The 19,607-nt window shown below is 34.8% G+C and overlaps 1 protein-coding gene across 1 annotated transcript; it reads left to right on the forward strand.

Moving 5' to 3' along the window:
• The first annotated feature begins 7,300 nt into the window (after positions 1-7,300).
• prtfdc1b (phosphoribosyl transferase domain containing 1b) lies at positions 7,301-19,301 on the forward strand. The gene is made up of 9 exons (XM_051122635.1): positions 7,301-7,414; positions 7,584-7,690; positions 8,729-8,912; positions 10,761-10,826; positions 12,139-12,156; positions 13,195-13,277; positions 13,379-13,425; positions 16,464-16,540; positions 18,694-19,301. The coding sequence occupies exons 1-9, from the start codon at positions 7,367-7,369 to the stop codon at positions 18,739-18,741; spliced, it is 678 nt and encodes a 225-aa protein (XP_050978592.1). The 5' UTR covers positions 7,301-7,366; the 3' UTR covers positions 18,742-19,301.
• The last annotated feature ends 306 nt before the right edge of the window (positions 19,302-19,607 follow it).

Consider the following 19,607-nt stretch of genomic DNA (forward strand, 5'->3'; position numbering starts at 1 on the left):
GACCAGCCAACCAGCCTAGCCTGTTTTTTTTCCAGCAGGGTGTTTATAGGTTTTTGTAGCCAAACTTTTAGGATATGTACCAACAGAAACTGACTTTCACAAATAATGCACTATATTCACTGGAATAAGTTAGTGACAAGTTGCCCCGCAATCATATGAAAATTTAAACAGCTGATGTCACAACAAACTTGCTACTGTCACAGTGTGTTCAATGTATGCGTTTCTCAGTCTGTGTTGAATTTTGCTAAAGTTCATTAGGAGTGTCTTACCTAAACTCCGGCGCAGTGTTATTCTTCAAACCATAGAAACCAGCGGAGAGTGTCAGCAGCCAATGTGGCACAAAACTGCCGTGTTCGCACTCTAGATAGGGCGCAGACCACTTGACATGACTTCTGTCCAGAAAATATCCGCCCTGCGCCGCTGGAAACCCTCGACTTTTGACCAGCCTCTGGGGTCTCTTTCGGTCCCTAAACTCGTTGTACCAGTCGGACTCAGACGTCCTGTTTTTAAGGCGATGGCGCGCCGTGTTGGACAGATCTTGAAGCACTATGCGCTCCTCGCCTCTGGTCGCCTGAAGGAACACCTGCGGACCGGGCGCCTCAGGAGACTCCGTGTGAAATGTGACCACCGCCCGGTGGATTTTAGGATTCCCTTCCAGCATACTCGTCACTAGAGCGTGGTACCACTGGATATCCCTCCTCAGATGCTGCTCCCTGGAGGTGTTGGACTGCAGGAGCATGTTTAGGAAGTTGGTGGCGTGCGCCATGGTGTCGAGGACGCCGTGGAGGGAGGAGTGCGAGGCGGCGTGAGCTCCGCCGCGGAGACTGCTCAGCTCGTACCGCCGAGAGCAGTTGACATGCTCCAGGGTGGACGAATCCCCCGTGTGCAGGAAAGCGGTGACCACCCGCGGCAGATCCTCCTCGAGCTTATGCGCCACGGCCGTCCGCTCAGTGCTGGAGATGGTCGGCTGCTGGTGCATCGTCTCCCCGGTGCTATAAACCGGATATTTCGCCTTGATTTCAGGATCTTTGTCATTTTCAGACCATTCCACATAGCCATAGTTTGATCCCTTCGCAATTCCCATTAGAAGAAGCAGGTAGAGCAGGAATGCATCCATGCCTCGACGCCAACGAGGACCGTGAACATTCTCCATTGACATTCACTTCATAAGCGCGTCCATTCCTCAGCTCAACGTAAACAGACGTGCATCCTCAAAAGTTACTCAACTCTAATGATTCAATCAGATAGATCCACACACCGACCACGCCACCCACATCTGTGGGTCTCGTAGATCTTGGAGCGACTGTGGCAAATATCTACAGCATCGTTTCTGCCGTGGGTTACTGTAGCGTTCACTACTCCCATCAGTAACGAATGCTCGCTCGGAGCTGGTGGGGGGCTGATTGTTTCCAAAAGCATCTTTCCCTCGTTACTGTACTGGAGACTTGTGAATGGCCATCGCTCATGTCAGTCTTGTGCACTTGGGTGGGGTGAAGAGAGACAGGAGACAAGGAATGCTGGTACGGGATGTTCTCATGGGCATATTAAGCGATCCTTGTCCATTCTTTTCCTTCAAAATCTCATTGCTATTAAATATGCATTAGTATACTAAATGTTATGGTAACACTTTACAACAGGGGTGCACAAATATGCATGAATTCATGATTAAATAATGCAGAGATAATCATGAGTTAATATATAACTCATGAAGAACTAAACCATTTATTAATAATTACTAAATCAACAACAAATGAACATTCTATATAATTCATAGATTAAGTAATCAATCAAATGTGTTATAATGTATTAATTCCCTAATAACTTATTTTATTAACTAATAGTGTAAATTCATGTGTTAACTACCACAATGGGTTGAAGCCACGCATCTTCCAGTTGTCTGCTTTAATTAATCATTAGCTAATGATTTGCAAAGATATCATTATGTTATGACTTTACTTGTTGAGGCACAGAACTATTAACTAATTGTTAAGTAATGTGTCATTGTGGTTATGGGTTTAGAATTAGTTAGTTAGTCATGTGCCTCAACAAGTAAAGTCATAACATAGTGATATCTTTGCAAATCATTAGGTAATGATTAAAGCAGACAACTGAAAGTTGAAATGCATGGCTTCAACCCATGAAAATGCATGGCTTCAACTCTTTGAGGCACATGACTAACTAACTAATTCTATATCCATAACTACAATGAAATATTACTTAACAATTAGTTAATAGTTCTGTGCCTCAACAAGTAAAGTCACAATATAATGATACATTTGCAAATCATTAGCTTATGAGTATTTAAAGCAGACAAAGGGAAGCTGAAGTAAATAGCTTTGACTTCTTTGGTAATTAACATATGAATTTACATCATTAGTTAATAAAATAAGTGATTAGGGAATTAATACATTATGACACATTTAACTAATAACAATTTATTGATTACTTAATCTATGAATTTAATAGAATGATCATTAGTTGCTGATGTAGTAATCATTAATAAATGGTTTAGTTCTTCATGAATTATACATTAACTCGTGATTATCTGTGCAATAATTAAGCATGAATTAATGCATATTTTTGCACACATATTGTAAGGTGTTACCAATTATTAGAGTGATAAAAAAACCCTTTATGAACCTGAAATGGCACAGCAAAAATGCACTGATTTTTAATAGTTTCCTTACAGTTTAGGATAAATGATAATACATTTTGAAAGACAACAATTAATTCTACTGTAAAAATGTGTTTTTAAAGAGCGAATTACTTTTTCATTTCTATTAGCAGTGTGTGGATTATTGTGATGTTTTTATCAGCTGTTTGGACTCTCATTCTGACGGCACCCATTCACTGCAAAGGATCCATTGGTGAGCAAGTGACCTGGATTTTATGTCTATATTGTGGGACATCAAAAGATACCAAAATATCCCCACAATAACAGTAAAATCTGAAATCATCTACTGCCAAGACCAGTAAATGACCCCATGAGGAAAACAGCTTATTTAGCACTAAACAATGTCTTCATAAAAATATAATTGGCTCAGAATAAAGGCAACATAAGACAAATATTATAAAGTGCCCCTATTATGGATTATAAAAGGTTCATATTTTGGTTTTGGGAGTCCGCAACAACAGGTTGACATGCATGCAAGGTCAAAAACACTTTCATTATTTTATAATGTGCTTTTATTTTTTCCTTATTTGCTCAACAACTCCCAAACTCCCTTTGCGTGGCGCTAATCTGTGGTGATTGGTCCAATGTCTATTGTGATTGGTCTACTGCGTGCTGTGCGTGTCTAAAACGGTTTTCCTGTGGAATTGGGCTATTTTGACATTGTTGCCACAGGTTGTTTTTGATGTCTGCGGATTGAAGTGACTCCAATAATGTCACATTTAGCCCCTGAAATACGAATTTACCAGGGGAACCCCAACAAAAAAACTTTATTACCCAGAATGTGTTTTTTAACAGGGGAACCCCCTCAAAACAAGATTGGGCTAGTTTTGAGTAGCAGTTGGGCGGGTTTTGTTGTGAAAACCTGGCAAACCTGCCCACAGCTGAGTGGTAAACACCTATATAGCCCAAAGCAGAAAAGTAGTGATAAAGCACCGCAGTTTGTACACCAACGTATTGCTCTATTCTTTATCAGAACTCCAAGTAATAACAACGACAAACATTAACTATTCATCGACACATTTGTAGAAAACTGCCAGTGACCTACAAGCTGCATGGAGCGAACACAACATACTAGTGTTGTCATGATACCAAAATTTTGACTTCGATATCTGACTAAAATATCACGATACTAGTGAACTGATACTAAAAAGTAACTGAATAATAGATGATCCAAATGGAGATCATAGTTATTTTATCTATTAAAACAATTACAAATTTTCTTGTAAATAAATAAATATTTTTTTCTGGTAAATATTCCTTGAACATTGCTTTAATAATATTTTAATTAGTAGTAGTAGTACTGTCTTTACATTAAGTAATATATTAATATATGCCTATTTCTGACTGTCAAATTAAACCCAACTTTTATTTTGACGGGTTGCTGTGAATAGGGTCATCAATATATGATGATAGTTTTCCGCAAAAGAAACGGTAAAATGCTCATTAAGTGACTCTCCAAGCAGTTCTAGAGATTATGTTCATGTGTTCATGTACTCATATATTGAGGCATCACAGGCTGAAAACACCGCAAGCCTCACGCCTGAGTGTGTAGTAAACAAAACTGTGCGTCTGTGCCATTCACTAACACAGACACCCAGAAATAGGCTCTTATTAAAATGCAGTCTTAAAATACCAGTACTAGTAAAACGCTGAATCGTACCGTTTATTAAAGCAGGGTACGGCAGTACTTTTTAAGTACCGGTATATCGTGCAACACTACAACATACACGGCTAAATATGTATTTTACATGCTACAGAGTACATGAGAGCAACAATTTTTAAAAGGATTAGTTCACTTTCAGAATAGAAATTTCCTAATGATTTACTCACCCCCATGTCATCCAAGATATTTATGTCTTTCTTTCTTAAGTCGCAAAGAAATTATGTTTTTTGAGGAAAACATTCAAGGATTTTTCTCCATATAGTGGACTTCTGTGGTGCTAAACAGAATGAAGGTTAAAAATGCAGTTTCAATGCAGCTTTAAATGGCTCTAAATGATCCCAGCCGAGGAATAAGGGTCTTACCTAGTGAAATGATCGGCCATTGTCTTATAAAAAAAAAAAAACATATTTACACTTTTAACCACAAATGCTCACCTTGTCTAGCTCTGCAATGCACATGCTCTGTGCACTTTGGTTAAAGACAGTTAGGCTATATCGAAAAACTCCCATCTCGTTTTCTCCTCCAACTTCAAAATCATCCTACATCGCTGTTTTACCTTTTTTTGTAAGGGGTGTTTGACATATCCTAACTGTACCCTAACAGATTTATCCTTACGGTGTAGAGCACAGTGTCTTCTTGACATGATGCTATCCACAGGAATCCACTACAGGGTTTGAGGGGGAGGGGGATGTCAACATGAAACAGCTTGGGATTTGTTTTTAAAAAATGACTCATTTAATTGACTCAGAGTCGACTCTTTCTTTTGAGAGACAATTACTTTATACACAGAACACTTTTAGATTTAAAACTTTGCAGGATGTCTTCATTCACTTCATGTTACACACCGAATGAAAGGTAATTTTCAAAAATCCATAATAGGAGTATTTTACCAACAACAAAAAATGAATGGGATTATAACTTAACAGCTGACACTCTAATGTTTTGCACAGCTTAAATAAACAAAAATGGACATATCCTATCTGGGAAAAAGTCAGTGCACACCTGCATTTATCACTAAATGAAGTGCCTAAAATTTCAGCTAAGTGTAAATCAGGAGAACATGATTAAGGCTACACTTATGGGTTTAATGTAAACCTCAGTAGATTGGTCTGATTTCATCATAAGCATAGGAGTATATGTTATCATCCAGGATCAAAGAGCTGCCAGAGCCCCACAGAAGAAGGGCTGTTGAGGCTTATAAGTCTGGTGAGCCAATTTCAAGCTGTTTAAAACCTACCTGTACAGATTTGGTCTACACTGGATATCAAAGAAGAAGCCTATCAAAATAAAATGTCAAATGTCGAGGTGAATTCATTTCACTTTTGGTGTAAAAGGGCTTTTACATTAGAAATGTTTTATATTAAAAACAAAGAATCAAGCCCTACCCAGATTTAAAAAGTAACACAAAAGTAACGTAACACATTACTTTACATAAAACGTAACGAAGTAATGTAATTAGTTACTTTTTCAGGGAGTAATGCAAAATTGTAATGCATTACTTTTAAAAGTAACTTTCCCCAAAACTGGTTGTGTTAATGTGTAATATGCATTTTCAAGTCTCAAAGCTCATTTACTAAAGAAATATATTGCAAACCACAACAGAAATACAATAATCTACATAACAACAAAGATTACACAAGAACATATCATGTTTGTAACATGCAATCCCAGTATTTAAAGCATTAGACTCTTATTATTTACAAGTTAGTAATTTTTTTAATTAAAAATATATAACTTCTGACACAGTTGTATAACAAAACAAATACATTTTCTGGTCATCTTGACCTTGACCTTGACATTTTTCATATGATCATAAAATAACAAAAAAAAGGTTTTAAGATATATATATATATATACACACTGTAAATAAATGTTGTTTTTATAAGCTGTAAAACAAAATTGGATTGAATTTTATAAGAAAATATTTTTATTTTTTTTTTACTTCGAAATTTTACTTGCTATTTCTTTGTAATTGCTTGTGAAATTCATTAGCAATTTCTGAGTGAAAACTGTAACTACGGCGATTTTGATGACTAAGATGTGACCCTGGACCACAAAACCGGTCTTCAGTAGCACAGGTATATTTGTAGCAATAGCCAAAAATACATTGTATGTCAAATTTAGGATATTAAGATCATGTTCCATGAAGATACTTTGTAAATTTCCAACCATACATATATCAAAACTTAATTTTTGATTAGTAATGTGCATTGCTAAGAACTTCATTTGGACAACTTTAGGCAGTTTTCTTAGTATTTTGATTTTTTTGCACCCTCAGATTCTAGGCCAAATATTGTCATATCCCAACAAACCACACATCAATGGAAAACTTATTTATTCAGCTTTTAGATAAAGTATAAATCTCAGTTTCAAAAAATTGACCCTTACGACTGGTTTTGCGGTCCAGGGTCACATATAGATAATTATTAACATATAATTTATAAACTTTTTATAAACTGTATGGCCAAAAGTATGACACCCCTGTAATTTACAGGTTCAGCCATTCCAGGCATTTTATTAAGACAAATTTCAGCAGTCAAGCACTAGAGGCTTCATTTCAATACAGAAAGTTAAATACACCATCAACAATCAGCATTTGGCTACAATATAACTGATACAATGTATATACTATGTTTAAAAGTGAACTGCATCTGTGATACATATTTGTAAGGAAACAAACCTGATGTTTTCTACTCAAGGTGATGTAGGATCTGGCAGAGCTTCATTGGAGCAGCTGAACAACCATTAGGCAAAAAAGGCTTGTAGAGAATATTATTAGTAGGCCATTGTTTGGGAAATAAATGAACTTCAGACACATATCTAATGAACAAGTGCTGGGGATTGCACTGTTTCCAAGCTTTCTCTTTTGAACCCACATACCGCTACGCCAAGCTCCGCCAGCGGTGACACCCTTTCTGTGCGCTGGCGATGACGTCATGGCGAGTGTCGTCATCAGCACTACCGATTTGGACGCGAGAAGAGTACGATTCATTCGTGGTTTGTAGATAAGCGAGCTGCACGAATCCAACATGGCAGAACAGGAACGCAAACAAACAGACTTGGATAAAGGAATTGTGGTTTGTGCGCTTGTAAATAAACTAAATGCATCGCAAAAGTAGTTATTCAACTGCTTTAGTGTGAAACCAAAGCTGGTGGTTTTTACTTAACTATAACTTTGTGACCATACGCTGCAACTATGCAACACGTGAAAAAATGCATGTGTCTCAACTCAACTGTGTTTTGTAGATCCCAGATGACTCGCTCGGATACCCACTGGACCTGTTCACCTTTCCCGAGCATTACTCCGAGGATCTGGAGTGTGTCTACATCCCACATGGAGTTATTATGGACAGGTACTGTAAATTAAGGCGTCATTTAGCCACTTACTAAGTCCATCGTGCAGACTGGCAAAATCAATATGCTTATTACAGGTTTAAATGAGATTTTAGGACACCACTGCATATGAACAAATGGAAATGCATATTTTATTATATTGATATAAACTGACTTTTGTGCTGTATATTTATATTATATTTTTAAATAATTTCAGCAATGCATTTGAGTTTTTAAACATGCTTTTTTACTTTTTAAATGCTTTTAGTGGCAATATGTGATTTACAGCATAATGCCTAGTTTATACTGAAACCAATGTTTCTTAATGGACCTGCTTAAGTAGTTTTTAGATTAACATCTTTTAATTTTTATGCAAGCAAATTTATGTTAAAATGGATATATGTGAGTGATTCAATAAATTGCCTTTCCTTTTGAGAGGCTAATGACAATTAATTTGCATGTGGATTCATTTTGTAATTACACTGCAGTTATCACCGACTTTGGATAAGCGTTTACATAAGAGCCATGTTTGCTTGTCAGTTTTAGCCTTGATTGTAAGTTTTACCGGTGAAGTCAAGTAAAATAAATGAGCTTTTAAGATGATAATTCTGTCAGAATTTGGTTCCCAAATTAAAGGATAATGATTAAAGGAGACAAGAATACAAAGCATGTAAGATGCTACTTTATCTTTAGATATTTCTACAGGATTATTTTGCAATCATTAGTAGTACCAGTGCTTGTTCTATTACAATAATGACTATGTACTGGACAGTTAAAGGAAATGTAATTTAAGTCGGGGGCATTTATTTGTAATCTTAACAGTCATCTTGGGACCTAATATATATATGTGTTTTCTGATATACATTTTCAATGTTTTCTTACAAAAATTACCATTAGGGTCTATTTATGGTGATAAAATTCCTGATGGATTTTTTTTAAACCAGGACTGATTTGCCTGTAAAATATGTAGACATTGCATTAATTTTTTCTGATAACAAACACTTTTTTGGATCAAAAAGGACAATTAGGCCTTGTTTTGCTGTCATGGGATTTTCCAGGATAGAGAGACTGGCCAGAAATATCATGGATGATCTTGGCGATCATGATATTGTGGTGCTGTGTGTGCTGAAGGGAGGTTATCAGTTTTGCGCTGACCTGGTGGACTGCATTAAAGTCCTGTGCCGAAACTCCAACAAGACCCTTCCCATGAGGGTGGACTTCATCCGGCTCAAGAGCTACCTGGTGAGTTTGGTGTTTTTGAGCTTTTCTGTTTCTGATATTTTGTTCCATAGATCCTGTTTTTCCATTTTCCTCACAATTTGAATGTTGAGCAAATTTAAAATGATTTTCCTAAGCGTTTTACATGCTAACACGGCATGAAACTGCTCAGATCATATGATTAATCACAAGTGGCTTTCACACATATAAATAATATTTTCTTTTACAAATGCCACTTTGTTTGTGATTATCTCGCATTTATCTGGCCTTTGCAAACATAATGAATTAAAGGTTTCTTGCATGTAAATTGCTGTGTCAAGTCAGACATACAACCAAAACCAAACCAACCAAATCTGATTTACTAAATTCCACGTCACAAGTCACAAGTCACAAGTCAAAATTTACCAAATACTTTAGCATTCAATAGTTAAGTCTGTTAAGTCTCACTAAAGCTGGATTTAAAATACAGTAAAAGAGTACAATTGTAAAATATTATTACAATTCAAAAATAACGATTTCATATTTTAATACATTTTGAAATGTGATTCATTTCTGTGATCAAAGCTGAATTTTCAGCATTATTACTACCGTCTTCAGAAATTGTTCTAGTATGAAACATTTCTGATTGTTATCAGTATTTTGGTGCTTGCTACCATAACAATACTGTTTTTAGGATTCTTTGTTAAATAAAAAGTTTAAAAATGAAGCATTTATTTAAAACAGATAACTTTTGTAACATAAATGTCATTTAATTAATGAAAATATTAATTTCTTTCAAAAAATAAAAACAAATCTTTAAACTTTTGAACAGGAGTGTTCTGTATATTTTCTTAATACACTTTTCTGGTCTTATTTTACAAGTTGTTACATGAATAGAGAACTAATAAAACACATCTGCACGAAGGCAGACAATAAAATATTATATCAAATAAATTTACTAAATTCATTAGATGGGCATATTTTGGCACAACATTTAAATACCTGAGGCATTTCTGTTAGTGGTGTTTGTTTTGATTAATAAAGTGACTGTTGTTGATGAGTGCTGGCTGTATTGTATGTATTTAGTCAACAGAGGGCGTCCTGGCTTTATATTTGTCATGCTCTGTATCTCAGCTCAGCCTTTGAGATTGTGAAGTTAGTTGATTTCCATATCAGCTTTGAGCTTTGTTTTTTTTAGCACTGCTGATATTTTTAAACTAAAGCCTGTGGTTGAACCCAGGAGGATCTATGAAAACGGTCATTCGTTTAAGCTAAATCGCTTTGTCTGGAAAGCATCCACTTGATGTAATAATAATAGTTATGACACTAACTTGATTTAATGTCTAAGCTCATTTAAAGTAGATTAGTCTTTCCAGACACATTGGTCCCAGTTAATATGTACTAAAGGTGTTTTTATTAAAGCAATAAGAAAGCCGTGGTTCACAGTGAATTTATAACAGCTAAGGGGCGTTGTTAGGCACGACGTGAAGCTGTCACCGTAAACCACGGCTTCACAGGATTATTGATTTTATAAAACGGTTATTCCATATACATAGTAAGGTTTTACAAAATAAAACAGAGCAAATAAAGTGTAGTGATATTAATAAAAACATTATTCTTCCGCCAAACAATGTAGTTCCTCAGAAACGGTTGTGGTTGCAACAAAGTGGTTGCCGAACAACACACAGATGTAAACAAAGGTGTATGTTTGTAGAGTAATTTACAACAGCTTCAAATGCGGCTCAACCAATCAGAATCAAGGACTGGAACTATCCTTTTAGATTTTTTTTTTTTTTGTTAATTTCGATTTTTTTCCCATTAAATGAAATAGTAAATATAGCAGTAGTAATATTTGACCAGTAATGTGTGTTTTTAATCTTGATTTTACACCAGAATGACCAGTCAACTCAAGATCTTCACATAGAGGGAGCGGAGAACCTGTCTGTACTGAGTGGGAAGGTAAAGATATTCTCAGTCTTTTCAACCTGGCTGAATAATATCACTAGGCAAAAAATAAAAATAAAATATAATGGCTATTTTATTTTATTTTATTTCATTTTTGGAGATTGGCCTTTTGAAGTTGTTTTGAAGTCCCTTGTTAAGTTAGGAGCGCTGTAAGAGAATGTAATTTTACTATCTAGTGTTCGGGTTTTTGAAAGGTAAATGCTCAACGTTGACTCATCTTTTTCTGTGGAATACACTGTTTTACAGGTCAAAGGTTGACACACGATAGCATTTCATTTACAATCATATAATTTCTGTATACGTGTCCATTTATTGTTTTTTAATTTATGTTGACTTAAATACTATACTATGGTGACTCTCACAAAGCAAAAAGTGTTATTGTAAAAAAAAGAAGGTAATTGTGATGACTAATATAAATACACAGCTATTTTCTTTTGCTGTAATCTTTTGCAAATATTATTATGCCATTTTACAAATTTTACCTTCATTTAAGGCTTTTTATAATAATGATACTACTTTGTCTAGGTAATTGCATTAATTTTATTTAATGGTCCCCATATTTTTTTTTCTAAAATTCTTCTTCTTTTTTATTTAGTATTAACCATAATTATAATGATTTTAAACCCAACCATTTGTTAGACTATTTTCCCCCATTCAGTGCTAGTAAAGTGCAGTGATTTTAAATGTGTGCATGTGTGTTGTGATAGAAATGAGAGGTTAGAGTTTGTCAAAGGTTTATGATGACTAATTCTTCAGTAAGAGGATTGATCTGCTCAGTTGCTCAGGTAATTGGATTTCCCAGTAGAGCTAAAGATTGTGATATAATGCGATACAGAGTCTGTGAAACAGACACACTTCTTTAGTAAAGGATCTTTTGTCTTCATATTTCCCTTGAATATTCCCTCATTTTTTAACCTGTAGTTTATTTCTGTTTGTTTTGATGGTCTATGCACATTAAAATATTGTTTAAAAAAACCCTCCAACCTAGCTCATGGGAAAATCTCATGAAAATAGGACACATTTTACCCCAAAAGAAATTCTATTCCAGTCCTCATTAGTACAATGCATCCAGATGGTTTACTTCCAAGTTGTTTTTGTAATTCCTATTATAGCCGGTGATCATTCTCATTACTGTAATTCAGTCTTGCCCTTTTCCCACCATTAAACTGACTTAGTCTGAGTACTGTGCTAATATTGTTGTTGTTTGACTATGTGAGTTATTTTTGCAGTAAGTATATTGTGATGTTGATATATCCTGAGCGCTCAGTGTCTCATCTCCTGTGTTTCCCCTTCACATGTCCTGAAGAATGTCCTGATTGTAGAGGTACGTCTGCTGTCAGTCTGGATAAACTCGCTCCCTCAATCACTTGAATATCCTTTCAGATAAATAAAGGCCTTTCAGATGCTTTATAGCAAATTATTCTGCTTGCTGCCCTGTTCTGTTCTCTCAATATGCTTAAACATTTCTGAGGTCAGTCAATCATGTACCATTAATTCAAACAAAAAAAGCTGCGTTCATTACTTGTGACTTAGAAGCAGAATGATTGTTTTTAGCCGTAATTGCCATTTTTTGCAAACTTTCCACATTTAATAATGTGCCCTACATTTAGCTTTTGTTAAATAATAAATTAGCTTAATACATACAGATTTTTTGTTTACAGTTTGATACAGCTAAAAAAAAGTGAAGTACAATATTAACATTTCTGTAAAAATAGAGGCCTACATGAAATCTGTGATATTTGCTTGTGTAAAAATTCCATAATATAATACCATTAATAATAGATAGCAATAACAATAATAATAACCTAATAATAAATTTCTACTTGTTTTGATTCAACAAGGATGCATTAAATTGATCAAAAGTGACAGTAAAGACTTTGACAATGTTATAAAATTGCAAATAAATGCTGTTCTTTTAAAAATTTGATTAATCAAAGAATCCTGAAAAAATGTAAATATTTAATAATAAGCAGCACAATTGTATTTAACATTTATAATATAATAATTGTGAAATATAGTAATTTTATGTATTTTTCAAAATGCAAAAAATAAATGTAGCAGCAAAAAACCATACCCATAGCCCAAACTTTTGAACTGTATATTATATTATATTATATATTTTATTTTATATTATATTATATTATATAGCAGGTTGTAGGACAGGATGCTACACCTATTTGTTGCATTACAGTAATATTTGATAAGACATACTATAGTAGATTGCAGTGAACTCAAGCATTCTAGTGTTTATTTTGTGGCTCTGGCATGTGATGATTTCTGTCTTCTGATGAAGTTCTGTCAAGTGTGCTTCTTAAGCTGATAGTGTGTGGCAGCCTTCATCTCAGTGTCCTTCTTCCCACAGGCCATCGTGGACACTGGAAAGACCATGAAGACTCTGCTGGATCACGTTGAAGCCTTAAAGCCCAAGATGATCAAAGTAGCTGGGTGAGTCCACAGACTGAGTACAGTGCAGTATGATTGTGTGTGTGTGTACTGATATGTGGATATTTTTCAGAACTTGGCTTTTGGTTTTCTATCTGTCACAGATTGCTGGTGAAACGGGTGTCCAGTGGGACAGGATATCTTCCAGACTGTGAGTGATCTCAAAATAGTACAGAATAGTACAAAAATAAAACAACACTAGTATTATGAAATATAACATTAGATAGTGTATAAATTACTAATTTTTCTAAAGAAACATTGTCTAATAGCAACACCAGCAGGTAAAGTTAAAGCAGGACACCATGTCTTTCTCACCTCCCCTGAGCCCATTGAGATTTAACAGACCCCCTAAAGCAAGGGTCTCCAGGGTCGGTGTCCTGCTGTGCTCAGGGGATGCAAGAGAGACATTGACTCCCGTTGTAACTGTACCTGCCGGTGTCACCTAAAGTGTGCGGTGGGTTTGGTGGGGGGTAATTGAGAATGTATGGAAGAAAGTCACATGTTAAAGGGGTCATCGGATGCAAATTCACTTGTTTGAACATTAATGTGTGTTGGCATTGTATGTATAAATCTCCCCTTTAATGATAAAAATCCATGCAGTGGTTTTTAATTAACCTGTAAAAATAATATCCCCTTTTTCAAATCGAGCCGCTCTCACACTGACAGAGGCCGCTCCCACGATAGTTGAATGACATGAGCTTTTTACCTCAGATCAGCTGTCACAGTCCGACCTCCACTGTTTCGATGCCGGAGCAGGGATGTGAGTTAGACAAGAATATCTCCAATTGAGCGATTGAGGTGTTGTGTTGCTGGATGTAATAATGAACATAGTGGTCGTCATTTACTCCCGACATCTGAGCCGCTGAAGATGCAGTGGATTACGTTTGTTTGTGAAGGGAATGCGCCTCCCGATCTACATAAATGCATCTATGTTCACGCAAATCATTTGTGATTATATTAGAAGAGATGTACTAATATAATATATAATAATACATGGTAACACTTCATTTTAAGGACCAATTCTCACTATTAACTAGTTGCTGTTTATTAGTACTTATAAAGCACATTCATGCAATGTCAATCCTGTTACCATTTAAACAATTATTTTTTACATTTAATATAGTCAATATCTACAAGTAAAATCCTTTCAAAGTGTACAGTATGTGCTTTTGTGAACTTGATTATTAGCTAGCAATTAGCAAATTAGTTTGAAATCGTTACTTTTTACACTGATTAGTTTTGACCCTGTTTTTAAAGATTGTCTGTGTAAAATTCAAACATTTTAAAGGTCACCCTCGGGATATTATTAAGCTATATCATTCCTATATCATTCAGTGGCATATGGGTTATTATTAAATTATAGTATCCAGTAACGTGTGCTGGTAACTGGGTTGACAAAAATACAAAAAGGTAGAAAAATAGTCATAAAATAATAAATTACATAGCCTGAGATGGCACAATACAATTTCTTGTCATTTTAAGGTGAATTAATTTTATGGATATTTAAAAAACACCGATTAAACTTACTTTATTTTTACATTTTTCTAAGTGGAAAAGGCACCAGTTTCGAGGAATGACCCTTGTACTTTTTTAGCAAGTTAAAGTCTTTTAGTAAAATTTTACAAATGTCCACCTTCAGGATGTGGTTCTTTTTGCTATGAAATCTTGCTAAAGTAATAACTTTCATATATATCAATTTTAATCTGAACACTTACTAGACTGTAGCAACTTATGTTTACTTGATTATGCATCATATTTTAGAAAATCATGTTTATGTGAGTATCAAATAGGATCGTTAGGCTTTTGAGGAGCTCTTAATGCATTATATGATTTGACAATGAAAGCTACAGTGCTTTGATCATAAAACTATAGACCAATTATCTGTTTGTAAACATTCGGGATGTGTGCGCATCATGGTTGCAGAAAACCCGGGAGAGGTAGCCTTTGCAGCTAGAGAATTACACGGACACGGTACAAAATAGTTAGATTTAAAAAGATTATAGATTATATTGATTAGATGTCATTGTCCCAGCGATAAGCACTGTTATTCAACCAAACTGACATTAGATAGTGGGTCTTACAGATCCGAAACAGGGATGACGTTTTTTTTGTGGGCAGTTCAAGTGGCAGACTATGGAGCCATGGAATAAAAGAATTAAAAAAGGTACATTTGATTTTATTCTTGCAATTCCGTGATTATATTTTACAATTCTAATAAGGAAAAACAACTGGTCGTTCTCTCCTTTCCCCTCAGCTCTTAACATTTATATAGAACAATATTTATTTTATCGCACAATTCTGACTTTTCTATTCTCGCAAATGCAAGTTTATATCTCCTCATTCAGACTTTATAACTCGATTTAACTCAAAAATAGTGAGTCAATTCTGAGGGGGAAAAAAGCCAGAACTGTAACTGTAGGGCTAGTACAATACGTCCCTTATGAACAGCATATGTGAATATTATGTAGACCTATTATTTAATCAAATTAATGTTTTAAAAGTAGAGTAATCATGGCAGTTTTCATCCATAGTTTGTCCATTTAAAGTCTGCGTTTAGCTTCAAATGGCGTCTTTGACAACAGTATTCTATCAAAATTATTTGCATTTCGATTTTGACATCGAAAGGCACAAAAATATTTTTTTCTCTTATTCCGTGGATTTTACCCGTTTACCTCCACTTGTTACCAGTGTTTTTCTGCAACCAGTATGCGCACGCAGCTGCAAGTGACTTAACTGTGACGTCTACTTTAAATTGGTCTATAAACTTTGTAAATATCATCTTGCTAAGGCATATTATTGGGAGATATGGAGTGACAACTAATATGCATTTTATATAAGTAGTCTGCTATACTGTCATAAATTTATCTTACTTTTTGTCCATATGAATATGAACAGTTGCACCAAACTGCATATTTTTGAATCAATCTCTATATCAAACTGAGGGGTTTTCCTCCTCATGTATGAGCTCCATATTCTCACTGTACCATATTACATGAGCAATAAAAACCTAATGTACCAAATTTAAACAGGTTCAGTAGACTTTTCCATTTCAAAAAATAAGATTTTTCTGGCTATTATTTCATTATGTCAGGCTTTTTTGTTTTCCACTAAAACATTGGTATGAAAAATCAAGACATCACAAACACAGATTAACATTTCCATTTCATTCATATGTGATATTTATTCCAGATGTTGGATTTGAGATTCCCAATCGTTTTGTGGTCGGCTATGCCTTGGATTACAACGAATACTTCCGAGATCTCAATGTAAGACTCACTTTCTCAACATTTCATCTGTTACGCTGACTGAAATTGACATCTTGCTATGTTATTCAGTTTATAAGTCTACACTGTTGCTTGTCACTATGTCAAAGAGCTTTATAAAGCTTGAGCACATCCCCAGACGAAGGACTCGCCCTGTGTGTCTACATATTCCAAAGTCTGGACGCGGCAGCTGGTGTGAGATCAGCGGCTCGAGCGCTCAGAGACATGTGCAGAACTTTTTCTTTGAAGCAGAAATGAGTTTGTTTGCTAGAACTGCAGTGACGTATTACTAACCCGAGCCTGTAATGTCTACCCCAAGCGTGAAATGACGGACCGCATTAGCACTGCGAGAATTAGGGAAGAAAAGTCTCTGTGCGGCTGCACAGTTGTCCATTTGTCTCCATTTGGAGGGCTGGTTGCTAGGGGTAAGTGAGCTGTTGTGAAAAATGACACCCACTTCAGAGAATGCCCTGGGCTGTTCAACTCAATTATCCAACAATCTAGTATCTATCTCTCACATGCATACATCATAGACGGTAGAGCCGTTCTGAAATCTAGTGAGCTGCCTACATAACATAGCACACTCTGGTAAGCAGGATGTTTCCTTGTGCAGAAAAAAAGTCAAACATACATTAAAAAATGAAATATTATTACAATTTCAAACAACTGTTTTCTATTTTAATCTAATTTAAAATGTAATTTATTCCTGTGATGCAAGGCTGAAATTTCAGCATCATTACTCCAGTCTTGGTGTCAAATGATCCTTCAGAAATCTCTCTAATATGCTGATTTGCTGCCCAAGAAACTTTATTATTATTATCAATTTTGAAAACAGTTGTGCTTCATATATTTGTGTGGAAAGTGTGGTATATTTTTTCAGGATTCTTTGATAAATTGAAATTTCAGAACAGCTAATTACAATCTATTTTTTTTGTAGCAATAAAAGTCTTTACTGTCACTTTTGTTCAATTTAATGCATCCTTGCTGAATAAAATATTAATTTCTTTTAACGAAAATGCATATAAATAAAATTGGGAAAAATACATATAAAATGGGGCCCACATATATTTAAAGACCACATTATCATTAACAAAAAACAACAACAACAACAGCAAACACTTTTGTAATAATGTATTTAATGTTACTTTTGATCAGTTTGATCCTAACTTGCACAATTAAAGTGTTTTATTAAAGGAACAAATATCTTAATGACCTTTTTTTTTTAAAAAATTAAATTAAAAGCATATTTCTATATGAAATTAAAAGTGTAATTAAATCATAAAAATGCTAAATTAATTTAAAATTGACAAATAATTAAAATAAAACACTTGGTAATAATAATAACAATATTTTATTATTTTATCAATATAAACATGTTATTTGTTCAACTGCATATGATTTGACTATGAAAATAAAAAAGTCAAATAATTTTAAAATTGACAAATAACGTTAAAATGAAAATGATTAAAATAAAACACTTGGTAAAAAAATAAATAATGTTTTATTATTTTGTCAATATAAATATTGTATTTGTTTAACTGCATATGATTTAACCATTAACTGACAACTGAAAATAAAAATGTCAAATCATTTTAAAATTAGCAAACAATTTCAAAATTAAAATAATCACAATAAATCACTTGGTAAAAAAATTATGTTTTATTATTTTATCAATATAAGTATTTTATTTGTTTAACTGCATGTGATTTGAGCATGAACTGACAGCTAATGTGTTAAATTATGAAAAAAAAATTCTAAGGGGAGCCAGTTAAGTTTGGAAATCTCTGAACTGTTATATCAATACCCAAAAGTACTGATAAAGTTCAGTCTAAATAAAATAATAGACTGTTTTACAAATTGTGTATTTGTATGTGTTGCATCATTAGCTTAGAAACATGCTAAAACCAAACCACACTGAAATCAACTGTGAGTTGTGCTTTTTGTGTGACAGTCATTTTTGAGTCTGTCTTTCAGTTTGGAGATCAGCTTCCCATGATAACCAAGCCACCTTGGAATCTGCTGACATCTTTGTTAATGGATTTCTGTTTCATTTCTGTATTCGTCCAGCTATCTTGTACATTTCCGTCCCTGTGATGTGTTTAGTATGCAGTAGTCTGATCGAAAAGCTTACCATCATCTTTCTCTTACTCTAACAGCACATCTGTGTGATCAGTGACAGAGGGAAACAGAAATACAAGATCTGAAGAAGATGATCTCATTCGTACATGAGTATCTAAAGGCTGACTAGAGGATGGAAGATGGAAGATCTCCTGTTCTCCTGCTTGCGTTCAATATGGACTGGATTCACTGATTAGAAATGGAGTACTGGGTTACAACTTACTGAATACCGCACAAATACCCTATGCATACTGCAGAAACAGCATATTAACATACTAGTCTCACTGTCAGTATGCTATTTAGTCTTTAAAGGGTTGTCTGAACAAATGTTTTATAGGTTTAGAATGACGTGAGGGTGAGTAAATGATGATTTTTGTGTGAACTGTCCCTTTAAGACTAAGCATGTCTCATTTTACCAAGTGGCCTTCATAAAAGGCTTTTATTACAATGCGAATATGAATTGTGTTCCATTCAATAATGGAAGCTGTTTACTTACACTGTTAATTAAAAATACACTAATCATTCACCAGCAGAAGCTTATATGTGAACTACAGCTTGGCCAACTGTTGTGAAAGTTTACATTTATGTGAATTTTTATACTTTTTATAACATTTCCATGTAACAACATTAAAATTTTATGCATTTGTATTAGTTGCTTACGTCATTTTTTGCGTCTTCTGTATGGAACAATACAGATGAAAGCCTTGTTTGCTTATGGCTCATTTGTTGTGGCATTGTTACTTTAGAAGACGTCTCAAACATGACACACACCTGTACACACACACACAATGGGATGAAGGGGAACTTGGGTGTGTGTTATGTAACCACGTCTATTGCTCATTGTTTTCTCTGCCCTGCCTCTTCTGTTCGTCTGACTGCTGCTCGTGTTCGGCGCAGGTGAATTATGTGGTGTGTTTCTGTCAGATATAATGCCAGTTTCAGGTGTTCCTGC

Source organism: Labeo rohita, chromosome 2 (assembly GCF_022985175.1).
Source record: "Labeo rohita strain BAU-BD-2019 chromosome 2, IGBB_LRoh.1.0, whole genome shotgun sequence".
NCBI lineage: Eukaryota > Metazoa > Chordata > Actinopteri > Cypriniformes > Cyprinidae > Labeo > Labeo rohita.